Here is a 22,395-nt window from a genome sequence, read left to right as displayed (position 1 = left end):
GTGCTTCTTTGAACTGAAGGCCACCAAACATTTCACAGTATGCTAGAATATTTAAAATAATTTTCTATTAATTTGTTCATGCAAAAATTGGATTAAATATACTGAAATGCAGACACCTAATTCAAAGTGAATAAGATTTAATATCTTATATTAAATATCTTATAGTAAGCTTTCTGAAGTGGAACTGTGCTTATATTATTAGCATTCATTTTTTTAGAAGCTTGAAATTTATTGTTTGGCAGAAGTAATAACATTTGTAGCCCTGTTAATGTTTATTCCACATAAAGAGGTTCTACATAATAGAGTCCAGGTGGCGCAGTGGTTAGAATGCAGTACTGCAGGCTAACTCTGCTTACAATCTGGAGTTCAATCCTGCCTGGCTCAAATAAATAAATATTTATTTGACTTTGTGCACCCCCTGAAAGCATCTGCAGATCACATTTTGAGAACCACTGTTCTACAGCCTCTTTGATAGCAGGCACTTTGATCAATTTAGCCTACTCTGAATATTTGTCAGTTTAAAGTCCTCCAATGAAGGAGAAATAATAACTTCACATACCTACTTGTTTCCGCATGTGGGCCTGGCATTTCTCCTGGTAAGCCTGACCTTACTTCCTTGTGACCTTCCTTGCAAATGATACCAATTCTACAGTAATATGCAGTGGATTTGTATCTCCTGATTTTAACTATGTTGTAGACCGTTTTATATCCATTGTATCAATGAATAAATGCTACTGCAATGTCTCTTATTCCAGGCGTCTCCAAGCTTGGTCCCTTTAAGACTTGTGGACTTCAACTCCCAGAGTTGACTCAAGGTTGACTCAGCCTTCCATCCTTCTGAGGTTGGTAAAATGAGGACCCAGATTGTTGGGGGGAATATGCTGACACTGTAAATTGCTTAGAGAAGGCTGTAAACTATGTAAGTCTAAGTGCTATTGCTATAATCAACACTATAAATATAATAAATCTGGTGGTCAAACCACAGATTAATCAAATTTAAGATGAACCAGGCACTCATTAAAAAAAATGAAAAAAAAAAAATAGCTGGATACCTCACTGTGTAACAGAGCTTCAATGATCAATCCCCATAAATCTGTGAAAGATACAGTGTACCCTTCTTGATCACGTTGCCACAGTTCCTTTGCATAGTACTTCAGCTTTTCTGGGGCAAAACTGGCCACCAACTTGTTTTTTGTCACATGGTTTTGCACATCCCTGAGTGGCTTTTCTAAATCATTTTGGGACCAGTTAGGATCCTCATACAAGCATGACATTGTCCTGGAAAGGAATACAGGCACATTTAGGAACGGAAAAGCAGCAAAACATAAACCTATGAATCACATGCAGAGAACTGGAAGGGATCTTAGAGATTTATCTGATCCACCCTCCTGTTCAGTTTTGGTCAGATGTTTTGGTCTCAGGAACCCTTTACACTCTTAGAAGGAGCTTTGGTTTATATGGGTGATATATACTGAAATTATATGGCCGCGGTGTGGCTCAGGCTGTAAGAAGCCTGTTATTAAAACACAGCTGCCTGCAATTACTGCAGGTTCTAGTCCCACCAGGTCCAAGGTTGACTCAGCCTTCCATCCTTTATAAGGTAGGTAAAATGAGGACCCAGATTGTTGGGGGGGCAATAAGTTGACTTTGTAAATATACAAATAGAATGAGACTATTGCCTTACACACTGTAAGCCGCCCTGAGTCTTCGGAGAAGGGCGGGATATAAATGTAAACAAAAAAAATGTTATTAGAAATTAAAGCTGAGAAATGTATAAATATTTATTTGACTTTGTGCACCCCCTGAAAGCATCTGCAGATCACATTTTGAGAACCACTGTTCTACAGCCTCTTTGATAGCAGGCACTTTGATCAATTTAGCCTACTCTGAATATTTGTCAGTTTAAAGTCCTCCAATGAAGGAGAAATAATAACTTCACATACCTACTTGTTTCCGCATGTGGGCCTGGCATTTCTCCTGGTATGTAGCCTGACCTTACTTCCTTGTGACCTTCCTTGCAAATGATACCGATTCTACAGTAATATGCAGTGGATTTGTATCTCCTGATTTTAACTATGCTGTAGACCGTTTTATATCCATTGTATCAATGAATAAATGCTACTGCAATGTCTCTTATACCAGGGGTCTCCAAGCTTGGTCCCTTTAAGATTTGTGGACTTTGCTGGCTGAGGGACTCTGGGAGTTGAAGTCCACAAGTCTTAAAGGGACCAAGCTTGGAGACCCCTGTCTTATACCAAATCTGCCTAAAAAACATCTCATTATTACTTGCAGAAAACAGGATAAGAGAGTTGGAAGGGACCTTGGAGGTTTTCTAGGCCAACCCTCTGCTCACATAGGAGACCCATAATCTCTTCTTAAAAACCTCCAGTGAAGAAGGTTAATAAAACTTCATCTTATTGTTTCAGGAACATCTCACTGGATTACATGAAGCTTACCATGTTGTGCCGGACAATCCAGTGAGATAGGACACACAGTCCAAAACACCTAAGTTCTGCAATGTCAGTAGGTGAGCATACATCGCCGTAACTGCTCTGATCCCACCGCCTGTTGTCATGATAGCCACCACTGGTACCTGAACACAGGGAATAGACAACTGTTCATCAAAATAGATAATATATAATCACTGTGAGATACCTAAACTTTTCAATCACAACACTTTAAATAGATATTCCTATGAAACATGCCTGGCATCTTAGAGAACCTGGCAGAACTCTTATTCGAAAGAAGGCTGTCTAGGGCAGGGGTCTGCAAACTTGGCTCCTTTAAGACTTGTGGACTTCAACTCCCAGAGTTCCTCAGCCAGCTCTGGGAGTTGAAGTCCACAAGTCTTAAAGAAGCCAAGTTTGCAGACCCCCGGTGTAGGGACTCAGGGTGATGAAAATAAATCAATGACAGGTAGTCCTTGAGTTATGACCACAATTGAGCCCAAAATTTATATTGCTAAATAAAACATTTAAGAGATTTTTTTCCCCCATATTACCACAGTTTTCCCACATTTCTTGCCACAGTTGTTAAGTGAATCATTGCAGTTGATAAGTGAGTAACATGCTTTGTTATGGTGAATCTGGCTTCCCCATTGGCTTGGCTTGTCAGAAGGCTGCAAAAGGGGATCACGTGACTCCAGGACAATCCAACCGTCATACATATCAATCGGTTGCCAAGCATCTGAATTTTGATCATGTGACTACGGGGATGCTGCAATGGTCGTAAGGGTGAAAAAAAGGTCATTTTTTTTCAGTGCTGTTGTAAGTCGAAGACTACCTGTAATGGGAGAAGCTGATATAGCATCTTATGCTATGCTAATAAGCCTATGAAGTCAAGATGTAGAGCAGGAATGTCAAATGTATGATGCTTACGGACATCATACAGCTTGCCAGGATTCCTGCTGTGACCTCAGTTTCCCCAAATAGTTTGGGCTCAAACATTTCACTTTAAAAAAAAAATGAGGAAGGAATGTAGGGGGATTGGAGGATAAAATGACTTCTGTAACTCTTGCATTCCTACCTTTGTCCCTGATGGGATCTTGCCACTGTTCACTTTTAGACTGACATGCTGGGCAAAGCTTAATGCTGCCCTTGAGCTAATGGAGGCTGTACATTCTTGTTTTAGAACATCTCATACCGGGGGTGGGTGGGTTCTACTTACCTTTACTACTGGTTTGCAATGGGACTGCGCATGCGTAGATCACCTATGGTGATATCATGGGGTGGGTGGAGCTTCCCGCCGGTTTTATTACCAGTTCTATAGAACTGACTGAACTGGGAGCAACCCACCACTCTCTCATACTATGGAATGATGCAGTTCATTCAAGAACCTGAGGAAAAGGAATGGGGCTGTGTGTCTCTTACTGTTACAAGACTAATAAAGTTAGCCTGATTATGAAGTTGTGTAGAATGAAGTGTCATCTGGACCTTCGACCCATCAAATCCTACTTTCTGACCTGGTTTAAACATGGAGCTACAAATCAGGCCTAAGTCTGACTTCACCTCCTTGCATTGGCATTAATAAGAGAAGGGTCTGTTATAAATAGCCCAGACATGAGGAAAAAAAATAACTCAGAATGAGTTAAGCAAGGACATGAAACGGCATATGATAGCTTCAGTGCATTTAAAGAAATGAAGCTTGAAAGCATTAAACACTATAACCTGTTTGTTTCCCCACTTAGTAAACTGCTCACAGAAGAATTTCCATTGATATAAAAATTGAATTCTTAACCTCATCTTCCTGCAGATCATCCTCAAGCTGGAGAATCTTTTTGAAAGCAGCAGCAGTCACTTTTTTCCGTTTTTTCAGGAAAGCCTCTTCTTCTGGACAAAGATCAAACCCTAAACGTACATCTAAGTTTGATGTGCTAGAAAACAAATATTTGTCAATAAAGGAAAATATTTGTAGCGCCGGGTTGAAATGAGCAGTCCTTGGTGCACTGTGAGCTTGGCTTGTTTTCTTGCAGACGCTTCATGACCCAAACTAGGTAACATCATTAGTGCATTTGGACAACGAAACATCTGCAAGAAAACAAGCAGACTCAGGGAAGACCAAGGACCCCACAAATATTTATCCTGGACCATAACTTATGTTAGAAGGAAGTTTACCCCATAAATAGATCCCAGTTACACAGGAATATATTCAACACTGCTCTGCAAAAAGCTACAGCCCTACCCAGATCTCTTCTTATGCAAACTTTTCTGCTACAGCATTGTGACAATGAATCATGCTGGGATTTCATATGGAGGTAGGCAGATCTACTCCTAATGCAATAGCATTCCTCCTCAAAAATGTACACTCCCTCGCCTGATGTAGTGGTGTGATTTTGGCCACAACAATTGAAACCAAGATATTTATCTTGCTAGATCATACCCACACCCTCAGAGGATGAAAACTCAAAGCCATTCCATCCTAAATTTAGAAAGTTAGGTTCGTTAGCAAGAAGTCTTCCTTCCATCTATACCCAGAAGTAGAGCGCAATCTTGACAGAGACTTATAATTCTCAACCTTAGGAACAAATTCAGTAAAACTAAACCCTTTTTATTAGCAAACTGCAGTGAAAAGGTGTTAATTTGGGATCGCACTGTCGATAGCAAACATATTTTTAGAAATATGTTTTTAAACTGTCCAGCAGATGAGAGCACCTAGCCATCTCGGGCAGATTTCAAAAAACTAAGCAAACCTATTACTTGGATAAGAAACCACCCAGAAAACAATGGATATTGAAAGTTATTAATTTGGCTGAGATGGCTAAAATCTCAGCTTTTTTAAAAGACAATACGCAGGAAAGATATTTAATTGAATGGAAAAAATGGATTGATTATCTACAAAATAGATATCAGATTAAGAAATATCAGATTGCCTTTGAATAATTAGAAAGTTATTTTATGTAATGGGGAGGGGGTTGGGAGATGAAAAGCTTTGGATGTGGTTATTTGGATTGGAAGGGAAAATTTTATTCTATGTTTGGTTTATGTATAACAATACTTTGTGATTGACCGGGAAGCCGGGGAGGAGGGGAAGGGGTTTTGGGAGGAGGGGGAAAAGGGGGGGAAATGTTTTTGTTTTTTAAAACTCTTTCAATAAAAAAAAAAAAAAAAGAAACCACCCAGAAAGTATCAGCAATGGAAAGTCAAATAAATACAGTAAGACAGAAGTAGATGGCAAATTAATTCTGTAATGGTGACAAGAAAACAACATGGATATAGTCCATGTTGACTTCCGGGAGAGTTTATTTTAAAAATATCCAGAGCATCAGTAGTTAAATTTATAGAAGGCAGGAAAAGCATCTTACCAGTTCTGTGCTGTGAAGTATAAATTAAATTCTTTATCCTGAAAATCAAGAATGCACAGTACTAATTACTATTAATACTATCTTTACTGAAATCTCCCTACATTTCTTACAAAGATGAGCAAAAAAGAATATGTATTGTAGACGAGGCTCGTATATGCTGGTACCAATGTTAAAATGAAAGACAGGGTATTAAACTATGCAGATGTTTGGATCCTAGTAATTCACAACATCATGGAGATATTAGTTGCATCTGGGATCTTAAAAAATCTCACGGATTTATGCGAAATGCCACAGAGGATTGTCAGTGAGGATAAATGAGGGCAGCTCTTTCTCCCTGTTTTAGATGGACATTTTTCTAAAAAAGCTTCAGAACGCCACACTAATTCACTGTTGCTGAGTTCACATATAATTCTGGCAAAGCCACTTTTTTTTCATCCATGGTTTCTTGGATAAATCATATGGTAGTAACCTGATTCATAGGTAACCTGAGGTCTTAATGGTCTTAATGGCTGGCAAAGCCAAAACCTAACAAATTAAACTTGTGGCTTAATATTAAATTAATATTAGCTTATCCCTGTAGTGTATGATATATAAATCATGCTACTTTGCCCTTAGGATTGACATGCCACAGCTGTTTTGTGATATTATCACATATTTTCTCCCCAGTAGGGAAAAGAATATACTCAGAGGATGGGTGTGATATTTCAACCCCTGGGAAACATGCCTAAATGTTGCCTACATAGGAGAGGATCTCAGGTGCACTGTCTACTTTTACTGAAAAGCTATTACAAACAATTAACATACTCAGTTTTAAGAACCACATGTCATTAAAAAAGTGACTAATGTAATGGCAGTGTTATTTTCATGGAATTGAACTTTCAGCTGGAATACAAAACTGCACCCCCACAATGGCTTTTCTTAAATGTGAAAAATTAAAGCACCAAAGACTGCATCTGCGTTGGCATTTAGCAATCAACATCAACATCAATATCAGTATCAGTTGGAAGGGAGCTTGGAGGTCTAGTCTGACCCCCTGCTCAAGCAGGAGATTTATACGTACCCCATATTTGTGGCACAAATTTTGTTTTGGGAGTTATAGCTCCTGTTGGTATTAATTAAGAACATCCTGTAGTCAATCTCCTTTTTTTCATTTTAGTGACTAGAACCAGGGACTGATTAATGTCACTAATGCCCCAAGCACAGCCCAAGAGTGGTGCCCCTTGGGCTCTTCTGTTGCTTAACTAACAAGGTACCAGTATTATGACTCAGTATGTGCTGAAAACTAAAATCAAGCAATATACAGTATTATGTCAGATCCACTGTTTCATTTTTCCAGTAGTGATTTTTTTCTTTTTTTAGAAAAGACTACAGAGAGATTAACTGGTATGTAGGTGGGAGGGATATCTTTGTTGTACTGCATGATAGCCAAAATATTTCATATTTGAAATAGAACAGAGCAAGCAAACCAGACAGCACCATTTGTGCTGGCACAAGTCAGAAAATACTACTTTAAACATGTTGCATGGGGAGACAGGTGAAGATTGCCTTCCTTATAGGCTAGGATGACTAAAAGAGGACATCAAGCATTTCTTCGAATGGGAGATGATCAACTTTGGATAAACTTGTCTTTCAGATCAGTCATAAGCCCTGGGTTATGTATAACAATTTAAAATATAGTTGGTTGGTATCATACAACTCAAAGCTATAGTCAAGCTATATTAGGCCTTGATTTCTCAGCATGGCATCCAGGAAACTAATGTGTCTGCTGTTTTGTTATTTGGCATCCATCAAGTTTCCTGTCCTATCTACTTTTAATTTTGAGTTTCTTTACATACATAGTAATTATGTTATTCCCTTTCAGGGAAAGCAACAAGTAAGGAGTGTAGAAATACAAAGTCAAAGGAATTAAAGGCATGAGATGTGAAAATGCTAAGGAAATATAGTTAATTGTGATCCTTAAAATGTTGGTCTTACAAATGTGTTGAATGCATTTTTTTCCCTAAAAAGTAGGAAAAATGCTTGGTGAAACGATGAAGTGAAAGAGACTGGGGATAAGTAAAATGCAAAAAAGAGGGATAAAGATAAGGTTTTGTATAATGTGTATAAAGAGAGAACAAGCTAGTTGTAAGGAATATAGTTGAAGAGATCAAGGAATTCTTAAGACAGAAAGATGGAGAGAAAATGCAGAGTAAGTTTGATGGAAATAAAATAATTGTTTTGGAAGTGAGTAAAAATGGCTAAATGAGGAGCCTCTGGAAGAGGGAACAGAATTAAAAATATCATTGATGGAACCTTTAAATGGCACACAAATACTATGGTGAATCTACTTGATCATTGTAGGATATAATAACAGAATCTTGTAACTCTGATAAGAGTTTCCCTATGCCCTTTCTGATTCCAAACAGAATCAACTTGCATTTCTTTCTCAAACTCTTCTTCCTGAATGTTACCTAACATTGAAAAGGAATTCAAAGCACTGTGCTGGAGAGATAGCTGGATAAGAATGGAAAGATTATAGATGCTGCTATTGATTCTTTTAAGATTGATTTATTCTAAATTGGAAGCTGCCTGACTTCATGGGAGGAGGCATCCAAGTTAAAGTGACAATAAAAGAGAACATAGGCAACCGAAGGAACAACACTAAGTACAAAGGGCTCCACGAACACCCTATCCACAGGCCTGTGGGAATAACCAGATTTTAAATAATGTTTGGAATATTTTAAGAAGCCATATGAATCTCTGTAGGGATATCTTTCCATTAGGAGAAAGAGGACAAGTCATCCCTTGATCCTAAGAGGCATCTGGACCATGAGTTTGCAGCCATTTAACACCCAGCACAATGTGGACACATAAGACAGCTCTGACACAAAGTGGCAATAATCCTGTATGATCATTTATTATCAGTTGCAATGTTGTAGTATACAACTTCACCACTTTGAAGCATCTCCACAAGCATAGGTTTCTCTAATGGCTGTATGGGCCCATTTAAACTGTTGCACCAAAGTCTCACCTATGAGATCAATACTTCCTTCAACTTCAATCACCCATCAATTAAAACAACATTGGAACAGTTTTTTTCTGATAGGCCTTGCCTCATCAATTCATCTGTTAGCTCATCAGGAAGTACTCAGAAGTCCTCCTCAATCAGAATCAGATCTTTTCACCTTCTGGCATACAGTATTGTAAAATCCAATATATACTTATATATTCTGTAGTTGCTCCATTTGTGAATCACTTGATTTGCTGCTTTCTCTTAGCTAAATTGTCAAATTTAGAGCTAAATTGTCAGCTCTAATTATTTTGTGATCTAAGTCCTCAGTGAGAGGTATGGGTCACTTGGTTACTCTTTTCCTTAGAAGTTTCAGAACAAAAGTCACTCTGGAACAATCTGTGGGAAATTCTACTGGTTGACTCAACATAAAAAACAACTCGGGCGCCTTCAAATTTCTCCATCAAACTCCACGACACCAAAGAAATATTAGTTGGGCCATAAGTTGTTGAATCATTTCTGGCCTAGGCAATTTTTTCCCCAAATATGTTAGTTATATCATTGCATTGGGCAAGTTTATTATTTGTATATCCACTTGCTGTTGATGTTGTAACAATACTTCAGCAAGGTGTTTTTTTGCTGGGTTATGGACCTGATAACCATCTTCACAATCAAAAGCTAGGTTGGATGCCGCTTTAATAGAGAGTAGTGAAGCATTTAAGAATTGTGGCAGCCCTTTGATATAGGTCAGTTAAGGAAACAGATACCACAACTAATCTCTAGAGGACTACTTTAAAAATGAAACAGTGAATGTCTGCCACTCATATTTGTCTGTTTTATTAACATATGCATATTTTGTGATTGGCACATCCATTCTAGCATTATGTGAAAGTGCCATAACCTGCTCTCAAAATTCCAAATACGTCCCCTTCAAAGTTTATGAATCCTGTATTAATTCCATTTTACTCCTTACTGTGCTACATCAACCAGGCTAGTAGCTTATTTCTGCATTTTAGTGTATTCCTTACTGGTTTATATTGGGGGGAGGGTGTTAGGGTAGGAATGTTTGACTTATTTTTTTCCCCCATGGAAGGGTATCTTGAATCTCTGGTGAAACCTGATTTACGTTCATTGTGATATCATCCAATAAGAGCTGTGTCATGCTATTTTGATTCAAGGGAAAATAACTGCAGGGGTAATCATAAAACGAGTATAATGGTACCAAACTAGGAAGGGCATGGAAATTACCGGGAGGTTAATTCAAAATAACTTGAGGTTTGCCAGGAAGTGATTCAGTTGCATACTATTTTATGTGCTCCCTGAGAAATTTATTGAAGGATCATTTTAAAAAAAAGAAAATTAATCTGAAAATTAGGCATGCACTCACCTCTTTGATTATTTCCTGATTTAAGGGAAATGAATGTACAGGCAAGGTCAACTTTCTGGTTTTGGCAGCATCAGTTCCACATGACATACAAGAACACTGAAAATAAAGATGCTTTTTTAAAAAAACAAACCAACCAACCAAACAAACAAAAGTTGTTCACTTTTAAATACCCCTCCCAACAAAATGACTATACAAAATTATCCAGATTACTACCATGCTCAGCTATGACATACAAAAGAGAGAAACGATCTCTTTCCTGGAAGAAGAATGTCCAGTTCTGCTGGATTGTACTTGGCATAATGGAAAAAGGAAGGTTCGGTGCATTGCAGCTTGTTGGCAGAAGTCAATGAAATGTTTTGAGTTTCTTCAAAGGATCCTTTCAAGGTACATTTAACATCTTGTTTTAAAAAGAGAGTGCAAAGTTAAAAAAAAATAGTAGTATGCAAATTAATATCAATGCCACTTATAAACATGAATTATAATTCATTACAATCTTCCTTTTTTTAAAAAAACTATTAATTGCTTTGCACATTGCTGGAAAACATTATCGGGATATGTATAAATAAAGGATACAAATATTGTGATATAAATATTTATGTGCAGCAGCTTGGGATCAGTGTGGCTTACTCCCAGAGAGAGGTCCATAGAAATCAACCTTATTTCTCAACCAAATAAATCTAGAATGCCTTGACATTCCTTCATGGCCTTGCTTCTTTCCAAAATATGATTGGCTTTATGCTGATCTTGAGCAATGTGCATTCTAGTCATCCAAATTTCTATTCCTGGCTATTTTGTTATTTTGACTCAGCTCCATTTTAATAGAATAACAAGGATTAGAAGGGACCTTGGAGGTCTTCTAGTCCAACCCCTTGCTCAAGCAGGAAACCCTATACCAGTGATGTATACCCTGTCCTGGAACGAGTGCTCAAAGTGCACCCAAATGCGCGCACACATGCCCTGCACTCCCATGCATGCGCGTGCGGCCCCCCACACGTGCCCTGGCCCCCTGTGCATGCATGCACGATACCCCTGCATGCGCCCCACCCCCATGCATGCATCTGTGACCCCCCTGTATACATCCCACCCCCCCATGCATGCGGCCATGGCCCCCTGCACACTCCCTGCCCACTGCGCATACGAGGCAGAGACCCAAGGACCAGCTGGCCAGAGAGAGGCGCGCACACATGCATGACAGAGCTGAACTGGGGCAACAGCTCACATGCCATCAGAGAGGGCACTGCTTGCCACCTCTGGCACGCGTGCCATAGGATGGCCATCTTGGTCCTATACCATTTCAGACAAATGGTTACCCAGTCTCTTCTTTAAAACTTCCAGTGTTGGAGCATTCACAACTTCTGGAGGCAAGTCATTCTACCGATTAATTGTTCTAATTTCTCCTTAGTTATAAGTTGGTTCTCTCCTTGATTAGTTTCACCCATTGCTTCTTGTCCTGCCTTCAGGTGCTTTGGACAATAGGTTGATCACTTCTCCTTTGCAGCAGCCCTTTAGATATTGGAACACTGCTATCATGTCACCCTCTACTCCTTCTTTTCATTAAACCAGATATACCCAATTTTGAGATACTACAATAAACATAAAATTATCAATGTTTCTAAAAATGAATTTGAAAGGAAAATAATTTCCTTGTTTGGGTCTAAATTCTCATGACATTGAACTTGACCTGATCTGGCCCACCTTTTCAATCTGGGCATTTCAGATATTCAGAGCCCAGTGCTCTGAATACAGCAGTGGTGTCAACAGATGCCTGAATAGAAATTCCAGCAATTATACATAAAGCCTTTGGAACGTGGTACTTGAACCTTTAATCATTTGTTTATGAAGGTTGCAATGCAATATAGCCTCACGTTTAGAAGTCTTATTCTTTTTCTTCCGCTTCTTCCTGTCCACCTGAAACTCCAAGCAGCAGAATTCACGGCACTGCAACGAAAGGAATTTCCTCACATTTTCCATCTCTGAGAAAGCTGTATAAGCAGTGAACATTTGTTTATTAATGTATAAAGAGATGTGGGCATTTTAAGAAAGGATTGAATCAATTCATGTGGCAAACCAATTCAAATTCTCATGTAGGCATTCTGAATTTAATTATTGCCACTGAAGTGTCCTCCACAATTTAGTACAATTTTAATGCACCAGAAAAGGTAAATTACAAAGTATATGGATCAACAAATATCTGATTAGAAATTCCATAATCATGTCAATTGATCATGTAATTTGTTTTCTTGTACTTAAATTTAATCAACTTTCATTTTTATTTTGATGTCACTCACTTCCTTTCTAGACTCTGCCTGCTTTTAGGAAAGTGGACAAGGCATGTTTTTCAATAACAAAGGGGACTCTTGGCCAACCAAAGATTTCACAATCCTGTTCTAGATGGAGCAAGTTCATATTTTTCTAATTGGAAAATAAAGGATTAAAGAAACAAATATAAAAATAAAGATTACCACCACCGCTCCATTTGTAGCTATTGTTTCAAGTGGACCCTCTCTAGAAAACAGAAATATGGATATAACATTACAATTTGAGAAGACACGATGATTCAACATGAGCTATAGCTTAGCAGTTACAGCTACATTAGCCTATGTATTTCAAGGAAAATTGTATTTCTTAATGTCAGTGCCTTCACGATTCACAGTAATACACCTTCCAGTATGCCAAGCAGCTATAAGCCAGGCAATAGTTAAATTAGTTCATATGAATTTCCTAGGAAATTCTGACTCCTACTAATTAAAATCAAGCAGATTCAACTCAAGGGGAAAAACAAGCATCATTTAAAGCCATTCGTGAAAAAATCTGGTATTGAAATCCTGCCTTGGTGTTTGAAGGCTGTTAGAGTCTGGATAGGGAAAACCATCAAAGCTTACTCTCAGAAAGATGAATGAACATGGGTTTTGAAGCCAACTGACTCTTCATTCCATCTTTAATTTTAAATAGTTTGCATTCAGTAGTGGGTTTCAATTTCAGCCGCTACTAGTTCACTTGTGGGCGTGTACACTTTTGCGATGCGCAGAGACGTCCGGGTGGGTGGGTGGAGCCTCCTGCTGCCACCGCTACCAGTTCGCCCAATCCGGGGTGAACCAGTAGCAATCCACCACTGGCTGCACTCCTCTGCACTCCTCTCTGACAAGAACAACAGGTGGATGTGTGATCAAGAGGTTTAATATAATTATATCAGGTGCACCAGCTGCCACAGAAAAAATTGCTGACAGTTCTTTCTTTTATCATTTTCCATCTGAATTATTGTAATCTTCCATATCTGAGGCTGTCATTGAAAGCTATTTTGAGGCTGCAGCTGGTCTAGGGTGTGTCAGCCTGGATAGTTATGGGTGTGCTGAGGTTTGTCCATGTGCATATTTTTAGCCGGAACTTTAATGGCTGCCAGTTAACTTCCAGATGCTAATCAAAATTCTGCACAGGTTAGGTCTCGGCTAACTCTGACATCACTTGCTCTGTGTGGAATATACAGTACTTATCCAATGAATTCAGGGCAAGAAGGCTTGTTAAGTATTCTTCTGTCAAGAAAATATCTTCAGGGATCTTGTACTCAAGGCTTCTTGGTGATGGCCCCTTTATTGATCCAAGATACAAGGATTACTCCTCCCTTGCTAAATTTTAGAATACTCTTGAGTATCTGAATCTTCCAGAGGCCTTAGTGAGATAAGACATTAAATATTGTAGGAGATGGACAACTTGTGATCCAATGAGAGCTCATACTGTTGCATGGTTGTTGCTTTTTAAGGTCTGTACAAGAGCTGAATGCAAGGAAGCAAGCAAACTTTAACAAGGTTGTTTTCTGATTTCCTCCCCAATTTGCAGGAATCATAATAAAGAAAGTTAACTTCTAAAAATTGGATTTGAATTGAGACTCATGCAGTTGTTATGCAAAAACAATCGCTTCACTCCGTGACAGTTGTTTTCATTTCTTCACTTATTGGGCCAATGAAGAGTTATTATTTGAATGAGATGATTTTGATTTTTTTGTGGACAGCAAGTGAAAAAAAATGAGTTGCTCTGCTATTTATACAATATTGCACTTGTATTGTTATGGACTTTCCAATAATTTATTTCAATGTTATTTGGGTTACTCACATATTCTCCAAAGTAAATTCAACTTCCATTTCTTCATTTTTCTGAAAATTAAAATGTAACGCATATGACAGGTATTTGGCAAGTAACCAGTAACCTCCCTTCACCTATCGCATGAGAATTTTTCTCAAGTCCCATTTTCTTTCAGTAAAAAGACATGCTCACTTAAAAAGACACATGAGTGTACACAACTACATTCAGTTACTCTTCTTTAGAACAGCATTGTTTTTTCCCTTATCTGCATAGTTAATGGCTTAGTAATAATTAGATCAATTGTTTTGCAAAATTCAATATTCAGACTTGATATTTGCTGTAATCTAATAGCCTGAAGTAATTAAACCCAGTTCTTAAAACCACAGATTCTGGTCTTGATTAAATTTCAGTCAAAATGTAATAATAACTTTGGTTGATGTTGTGGTTTTCATAGAAATTTTTTTAAAAAAACATCCTCCTTTAAAACTTAAGGTCAAAGTAGACATTGTGCTTTTGGCATATTGAGTCAGAGTGGAAGAATCCTTCTGGACCAGTCCAAAAACCTATATAATATAGCATTCAATTACATAGGGTGAGTAGACATTTGGAAGTCCCAGAGGTGCCTTTTTCAAGAGGCAACTAGATTTTATGTTTTTCTTTGAAGATGTTCCACTTCTCATCCAAGAAGTTTCTTCAGCTTCAGAGAAAAAACAGAAAGTCCAATTGCCTCTTCAAAAAGCACCTTTGGGACAACCATGATCTGGATGACTGAGAATCTCCATAGATTTTTAGGCATTTGGAATTATGCCAGGCAATCCAGATGTTTTACAACCTCCTGAAAAGGTTCAGTTTTTGAGGGACTTTTTTGCCCACTCTACTGGCCTACAAAGACCGGAAAATTACTAGAGAGGAACCGAGAGAGACAGTCTCTCTGCATCTTTTTGTTGAGATGGTTGTCCAGATGTTTTCCATTCAAATGCAAGACCGGAAATTTTTATTTATTTAGTACATGGCATCTACAGAAGTCATGCACTCACTGATATATAAATTTAGTTTAAATAAAGCATCATCAATCTTTCTCTCTCTTGCTTTCTTTCAAATAATATGTAGACAATGCTTTACAGGAGCAAAATATTATATTAATATAAATCTATAATAAAATCACCATGATATGAAGCAGTGGTGGGATTCAGGCAGTTTGCACCACTTCGGGAGAACCAGTTGTTAACTTTCTGAGCAGTTTGGCAAACTGGTTGTTGGAAGAAATAATTAGTGCAGAGAACCAGTTGTTAAATTACTTGAATCCCACCAGTGATATGAAGCCATAGAATTGCAATGGAACAGATGTTATAATTGGATATCTTAGGAAGCCAACCATCTTATTGCTTCTAGTGAAGATGTGGACAGGTGCCTTGAAATTTCCTGAGGAGATATTCTTAAACTTATTATGTCTTATAGTTTGCTATAGTTTGTTCCAATGCATCATAGTGGCATTGCAGGCTCTTGGCCATTCCCCACATGGCCTGTCCTGATTATATTCAGGTGGCTCCATATTTTTTGGGGCAACTACATTGCTGGAAGTGATTTTGTTGCATCTATGTAATCTTTTTGGTTGTGGTTATTAAAGTTGCCCAGGTTATGATGGGGTATGAAGTATAGACTACTTCCACAATGGCAAACCCTGGGAAACATTCTGACTTAATAGAGTGGCTAAACGTCTACAGACACATCAGCCAAACTGGATATTGCATCCCCTACAGTCAAAAACTATAAAAACAGCAATTAAACTTGAAGGTAGCATGGAGGTGTGAGACTGAGGAGGCTGCCTGAAAAAAGTCTAGATAGGGTGAGATAGGATGGTTTGGTTAGGAAGGGAGGGAGGGAGGAAAGAAAGGAAAGAAAGAAAGAAAGGAAAAAAGAAAGAAAGAAAGAGAAATTAATTAATTAATGTGAAAATTTTGTTTGGTACTCATTGTTTTTGGTACTCATCGCTCCTCCAAGAACCAATTAAGGATGAGTACCAAGGTACCTCTGTGTGTGTATGTTATAACTAAACCATTTTAGTCCTTCAATAGTTCCTCATAAAAAAGAAAGTCTTTATTATATCTTGTCAAGATCAACCTTCCATATCTCAATGCCTTTCAGATCTACCTGACTTGATTTCCCATAATTCCCATCCAACAGAAAGGGTTTGAATTTATTCAGCCTCACCAGGTGATCCAATTCAAATTTGACCATTATTGATTCTCCAAGTGGGATTTTAGCCACATCAAAGTAAATTACACGGTTGTCGTCATTTCGATAGAAATCTTCATCGCATATTGTCAGTTCCAAAACATTCTGAAGACAGAAATGAATTCTGTTATGACTGAAGTACAACATCACAGAATGGAGAAAAGGCAAATGTTTATATCGTTCTGCCTTAGGTGGCAAAATACTGTGAGCCCAAATCTAAAAATAAAAGTTCCAGGTGTATTTGTAAAAAAAAAAAAAAGACATTCTACGAGCTCCAGAACTGAAATAATTAAAATTGTATTCTACTAAGCTTTCATCAGCCATCTGCTGACATCATCAGAGTTTAATACTCTGATGATTTAGTATTAAGTATTAAACTTAAAGGAAGTAAAGGAAGGAGGAGACATCTTCGATAGTTTACCGCATCAACTGTAGTAATTGTGCAAGCAATTATGTAGGGGAAATGGCCAAGCAGTTACAGACCAGAGTACATGACCATGAACTGACTGTCTGATGCAAGGAACAGCACTCCAAGATCTGGATGCATATGAGGGAGTACAACCACACATTTGATTTTCAAGAAGCTGAAGTTATTGCCGATGATAGGACTAAAGGAGGATGCCTACTAAAAGAAGCCTGGTTCTCCTATGACAATTCCATCAGTAAACATATCAAACTGCCATCGGCCTACCAGGCGTTGAGACACAAGGAAAGATACTGCAGGATGAGCAGAGACAGCTTCCCATCAGGGAGCAGAGCAGAGATGGGTTTCAGCAGGTTCTGACCAGTTCTGGAGAACCGGTAGCGGAAATTTTGAGTAGTTCGGAGAACCAGTAGTAAAAATTCTGACTGGCCCGGCCCCCATCTATTCTCTGCCTCCCAGGTTTATTTATTTATTTATTTATTTTTCAAATTTATATACCGCCCTATCTCCCTAAGGACTCAGGGCGGTTCACAGGCAGTTAAAATACATATAAATACAGATTAAAAACAACAATTAAAAAACTTATTCTATTACCCAAATTTAAAATAGTATAAATAATAAAAACCCCTTAAAACCCATAACTTTAAAATCTAATCCAGTCCCGCGCAGATGAATAAGTGTGTTTTAAGCTCGCGACGAAAGGTTCGGAGGTCCGGAAGTTGACGAAGTCCTGGAGGGAGTTCGTTCCAGAGGGTGGGAGCCCCCACAGAGAAGGCCCTTCCCCTGGGTGTCGCCAGACGGCACTGCCTAGCTGACGGCACCCTGAGGAGTCCCTCTCTGTGAGAGCGCACGGGTCGGTGAGAGGTATTTGGTAGCAGTAGGCGGTCCCGTAAATAGCCCGGCCCTATGCCATGGAGCGCTTTAAAGATTGTCACCAGCACCTTGAAGCGCACCCGGAAGGCCACAGGTAGCCAGTGCAGTCTGCGCAGGATAGGTGTAACACGGGAGCCACAAGGGGCTCCCTCTATCACCCGCGCAGCCGCATTCTGGACTAACTGAAGCCTCCGGATGCCCCTCAAGGGGAGCCCCATGTAGAGAGCATTGCCCAGCTGATTTGGAGGAAATAGAGATTTTACAGTATCCTTCCCCTGCCACGCCCACCAAGCCACGCCCACCTAGCTATACCACGCCCACTAAGCTACGCCCACAGAACTGATAGTAAAAAAATTTGAAACCCACCACTGGAACAGAGACCAATGGCACCCTCCCCCTGAGCATGCAGACTCAGCCTGTGAAGGCATAATCAGTCCTGACCAAATACAGAACCCAGTAGAGCTGTCTCAAACCATAACAGATAGGATTAATGAGAAACAAACTGGGCCGACCACAAGGTCACAGATAAGACAGCAAATTGCGATGGTTTACAGGCTAACATCATCCCTTACAGATAAGTAGGCTAGGAGGGAGAAAACAGTAGGAATGAAGTCTCCATCAACCAGCATGACGACAGCAAAAACAACCCAGCTGATTACAAGTGGGAGATGGCTGGAGGGGCCTATTACATGCACAATGGCCAAATTGATTAATGGCATATAAAGGCAGAGATCTCTGCAGTGGTAGTTTAATACTCTGATGATGTCAGCAGATGGCTGACGAAAGCTTAGTAGAATAAAATTTTAATTATTTCAGTTCTGGAGAAAAAACTGCACTTTGGGAAAAGGGAATATCAAATTTTAGGCCCTGGAAGCATCTTGAGTTATTAGTTATTTACCTAAAAATCTGAAATATAAGATCTTTATAAAAAATATTTACTTCCTTTATTAATATATTTATTTCCTTTAATTCTTTAACCAGCATAATAACAGCTGACTGATGGAAATGGGTGTGGAAGTCCAATATTGAAAATGGCAAGAAAATGTCGTCGTCTAGAAATGCCCTTCCAAAGGAAACTAGTGTGGGGTAAATTCTGTGAGTCCAAATTGTACTCAGAGTAGTGAGAGTAACAAAATAATATATATAATCAAAGATTTTAAATAAATAAAAATAAATCAAATCAAATATATATAAAATCTTGCTATGCAGCAGAAGCAACATTCTTTGTAAAAGCTCATTGGATTGGAAGGATTACCCAGACATTGACTAATTATATAATATAAAATAAATGAGACTGAGAGAAAGAATTGGATGAAAAATAATGTTAAGATAGTACAACAATAAACAAATGCTATTATCCTGGCTCATTTAGAAGGGCAGAAATATTGACATCTTTCATCTTACCTTGACTTGACTCTGGATCCTGAAATAGAATACTTCATTCCATACTGGATCTTTGCAGTTTGTAACTGTTTTGGTTCGAAATTTTTCCAGTGAGGAAGTAGGAAGCCACAAGGTCACATAGCAATCAGATTCACTGACTGTATGTAAGAATAAAAAATGAGTTACGGTCAAAAATGATTATCATTCCAGCATAGACAGACCAGTTATCTTAATCTTGAAGTGAGATAAACCTCAAATAGCAGATTCAAAATCTTCAGTGATTTTAGTAGCACTGTATTTCATATTTCACCAGAACTTGGATCCTGAAGTGATTATAGACTGTTTTTTCAATTTCCAGAGTGGAAAGGTTGGGTTCAGTTCCCAGGATGAAGAGGATTCTGATTCAGTCAAATTATGGTTAAAATTTAATTTTTGGGAGTTTCAAGAATGCTTCATTTTATTTCATTTCTATATAAAATTTACAACGAGGAAGAATATATTTAATGTCAATTAAGTCTGCTGTCATGCTATTTTTTGTAATAATTTTATTAAACATGACAATTAAAAAGATAAAAAGAATACAAACTAAAAATCAAAAGATTAAAAAGAAAAAATAAGTGAAGAGAACAAATAAAAATATAAAAAGAAATAAAAAATAAAATAAATATAAATTAAAAATATATAAATAAATGATTTCCCCTTTTATCACAAGAATAGACAATTTTGGTAATTTATCACTTTCTCTTAAAATACAACAAATGTTCTCTTCTTCCCCATATTTCATCTCTTATTTATAAACAAAACAATAAAGTCATATCATTTAGTCTTGCTAAACAAAACTTCATTAGGGGTCATCAGAACTAATAGCATACTTGTTTGAACTTTGATCAGATAAACAAACTATATTCTCTTTTAACATCCCTTGAAATAATGTCCTAAAATTTGATTTTTTTTCTTTTTTCCTTTATCCTGTCTCACCAAATCCTTCAAACTTTTGACAAGTTTCTTTAGTAAGACCAATATAAAAAAGTTATTCAGTCACTGTTTTGATTTGTTACTTATACATTCCCTTTAATTGTTAAGACATCAGTTTCTGCATAGGATCTTTTCCCATATGATTCTTTATCCTTTCATCTTTAATTTCATTTTCAAATCAATCTCAGTCTTGTCCAGTAAAACTTGTTCTTGTTCCATAGTATCTTTTAAATACAGTCTCTCTATAAAGGCAGACACTCTTAAACTTCTTGCTTCATTGCTCACAAATATCCCTCAATATATCCAATATTACGCTATTTTTCTGCAGTCTGAATTAGTAGATCAAATTTAATTTAATTTTTATTTTTATTATTATTATTATTATTATTATTATTATTATTATTATTATTATTATTATTATTATTATTATTATTATTATTTATTTTATTTTATTTATTATTATTATTATTATTATTATTATTATTATTTTTATTATTATTATTATTATTTATTTTATTTATTATTATTATTAAATTGAAACTTCCCAAAATCAATATTCTAATCATCCTTTTGCTGCTTATACAAAAAGTTTATTTTTTAAAGTCCCTAAAGTTGTATTTAAAACTTATTCTGCTAAGGATTGAAGAAAATTCACCTGGTGCTCTAGAAGCTGATGTTCCAAAGGTTTCTAATAGCTGAAAAGCAGTTAAGAAGCCATTTCTGAAAGTGACTAAGAAATGAGATACAGGGAACCTTTTGTCCAGAGGTGGGCATCACATAATATAACAACCGGTTCGCCCAGAACCAAAAATGTGAGAGCATGCACCTTCCGCGCATGTGCACGGCGTCAAACACATGGCGATTATATAGGACGAGGTAGCGCCAAGGTGAGTGGGAGGCCTAGCCGCTGGTCAGAGCTACTGGTTTGCCCAAAGTGGTCTGAACCGGCAGCAGCCCACCTCTGCTTTTGTCCATATAAATTGCATTATGTGAGATTGATTCAAATCCCTCAATTCTTAGCCGTTCAACACACAAACCAACCACTCACACAAAAAAAATCAGCTCCTGCAGTCTACTCACAAGGAACAGTTGTCCAAAGAACAAGTGGGCAATCTCACTAGCTGTTCCCACTCCTTCAGTGTTGTCTAATTCACCATGAATTCTCACCAGAAGTGAAGTTCATTTTAGAGATCAATCCACCTTGGGTAACTCCTCATCCTCAACAAGGAGTACATGTGTACATGTGAAGGTTTTTTAGGGTGGAGAAGTCCTTTACCATTTGCTCTAAATGCCTCTGTTTGTTTTCATTACTCTTTCATCCTGAGCCACTGCATGATTGCCCTGTATATTGCCTTTTCTGATCTAGACTAATTAGGAGACCTAGCTGAATGACTGGTTTATTTTATATATTATTTCATTGTTTGATCTAAATTCTGTTTATATATGTAACTGATACTCTGAACTGAGTCTAGGTATATCACAAGGAATGTGCCGCCCCCACCATCCTAGTCTTTTCCCATAAGTGGAAGGTCCATTTTTGGGATTAGCAAAGCAAAGCATTGATCCATTGAAAAACAACTGGACTTGTTTTTCTTGAAGATGTTTTGTTTCTCATCCAAGAAGCTTTTTCAGTTCTTGAGTCAGAGCTGGATGAGAAGCAAAACGTCTTCAAAGAAAAGCCAGTCAACTTTTGAAAAAGCACCTTTGGGACAACCATGACCTGGATGATTGAGAACCTCCATAGGTATTGATCCATTTGTTGCAACAGGAACAGAGCCTGACATCATGGCCTGACAAAATGACTGGTTCAAATCACCCAGCTGACTTTTATGACTAAGGAGGAACTAGAACTTACAGTCTCCTGGTTTTTTTCTCACTGGACCAAACTGGCTTTCAAAAGGGATGTGCAAAATGTCCTGCACATTAACCACCTTTTGTACTGATCCATTGCCTTCAAGTGGAAAATGCCTGAATCCAACCTTATATGTTTTGGACTGTGCAAAGAACAAAATATGGTTGTTTTTGATTCATGTTTTTTTTACTTATTTATTTTGTCACAACAATATATGTAAGTATCATACAAAAAGATTATATAGTATATAAACATATATATGAGTAAATATTAGGAGGTATAAGCATATATATATATAGGAAGAGGAAAAGAAAAACAATAGGACAGGAACGGTAGGCACGTTTGTGCACTTATGCACGCCCCTTATGGTCCTCTTACGAATGGAGTGAGGTCAATGGTA

At 37.8% G+C, this 22,395-nt stretch overlaps 1 protein-coding gene across 1 annotated transcript in view; it reads right to left on the bottom strand.

Moving 5' to 3' along the window:
• The window catches only part of LOC131187598 (cytosolic phospholipase A2 epsilon-like), a 63,027-nt gene that overhangs the window by 13,860 nt on the left and 26,772 nt on the right, over positions 1-22,395 (bottom strand). The window contains exons 3-13 of the mRNA XM_058162024.1: positions 19,190-19,326; positions 16,465-16,593; positions 14,284-14,324; positions 12,639-12,681; positions 12,042-12,114; positions 10,410-10,573; positions 10,177-10,272; positions 5,801-5,838; positions 4,237-4,372; positions 2,457-2,593; positions 1,053-1,278 (exon numbers count right to left, since the gene is read on the bottom strand). Coding sequence (XP_058018007.1) covers positions 1,053-1,278; positions 2,457-2,593; positions 4,237-4,372; positions 5,801-5,838; positions 10,177-10,272; positions 10,410-10,573; positions 12,042-12,114; positions 12,639-12,681; positions 14,284-14,324; positions 16,465-16,593; positions 19,190-19,326 — 1,220 coding nt within the window. The remainder of the gene's footprint in view (positions 1-1,052; positions 1,279-2,456; positions 2,594-4,236; positions 4,373-5,800; positions 5,839-10,176; positions 10,273-10,409; positions 10,574-12,041; positions 12,115-12,638; positions 12,682-14,283; positions 14,325-16,464; positions 16,594-19,189; positions 19,327-22,395) is intronic.

Source organism: Ahaetulla prasina, chromosome 1, assembly GCF_028640845.1.
Source record: "Ahaetulla prasina isolate Xishuangbanna chromosome 1, ASM2864084v1, whole genome shotgun sequence".
NCBI classification, from domain to species: Eukaryota; Metazoa; Chordata; class Lepidosauria; order Squamata; family Colubridae; genus Ahaetulla; species Ahaetulla prasina.
Note: the sequence above shows the minus strand (reverse complement) of the source record. Positions and strands in the feature narration are given on the sequence as shown.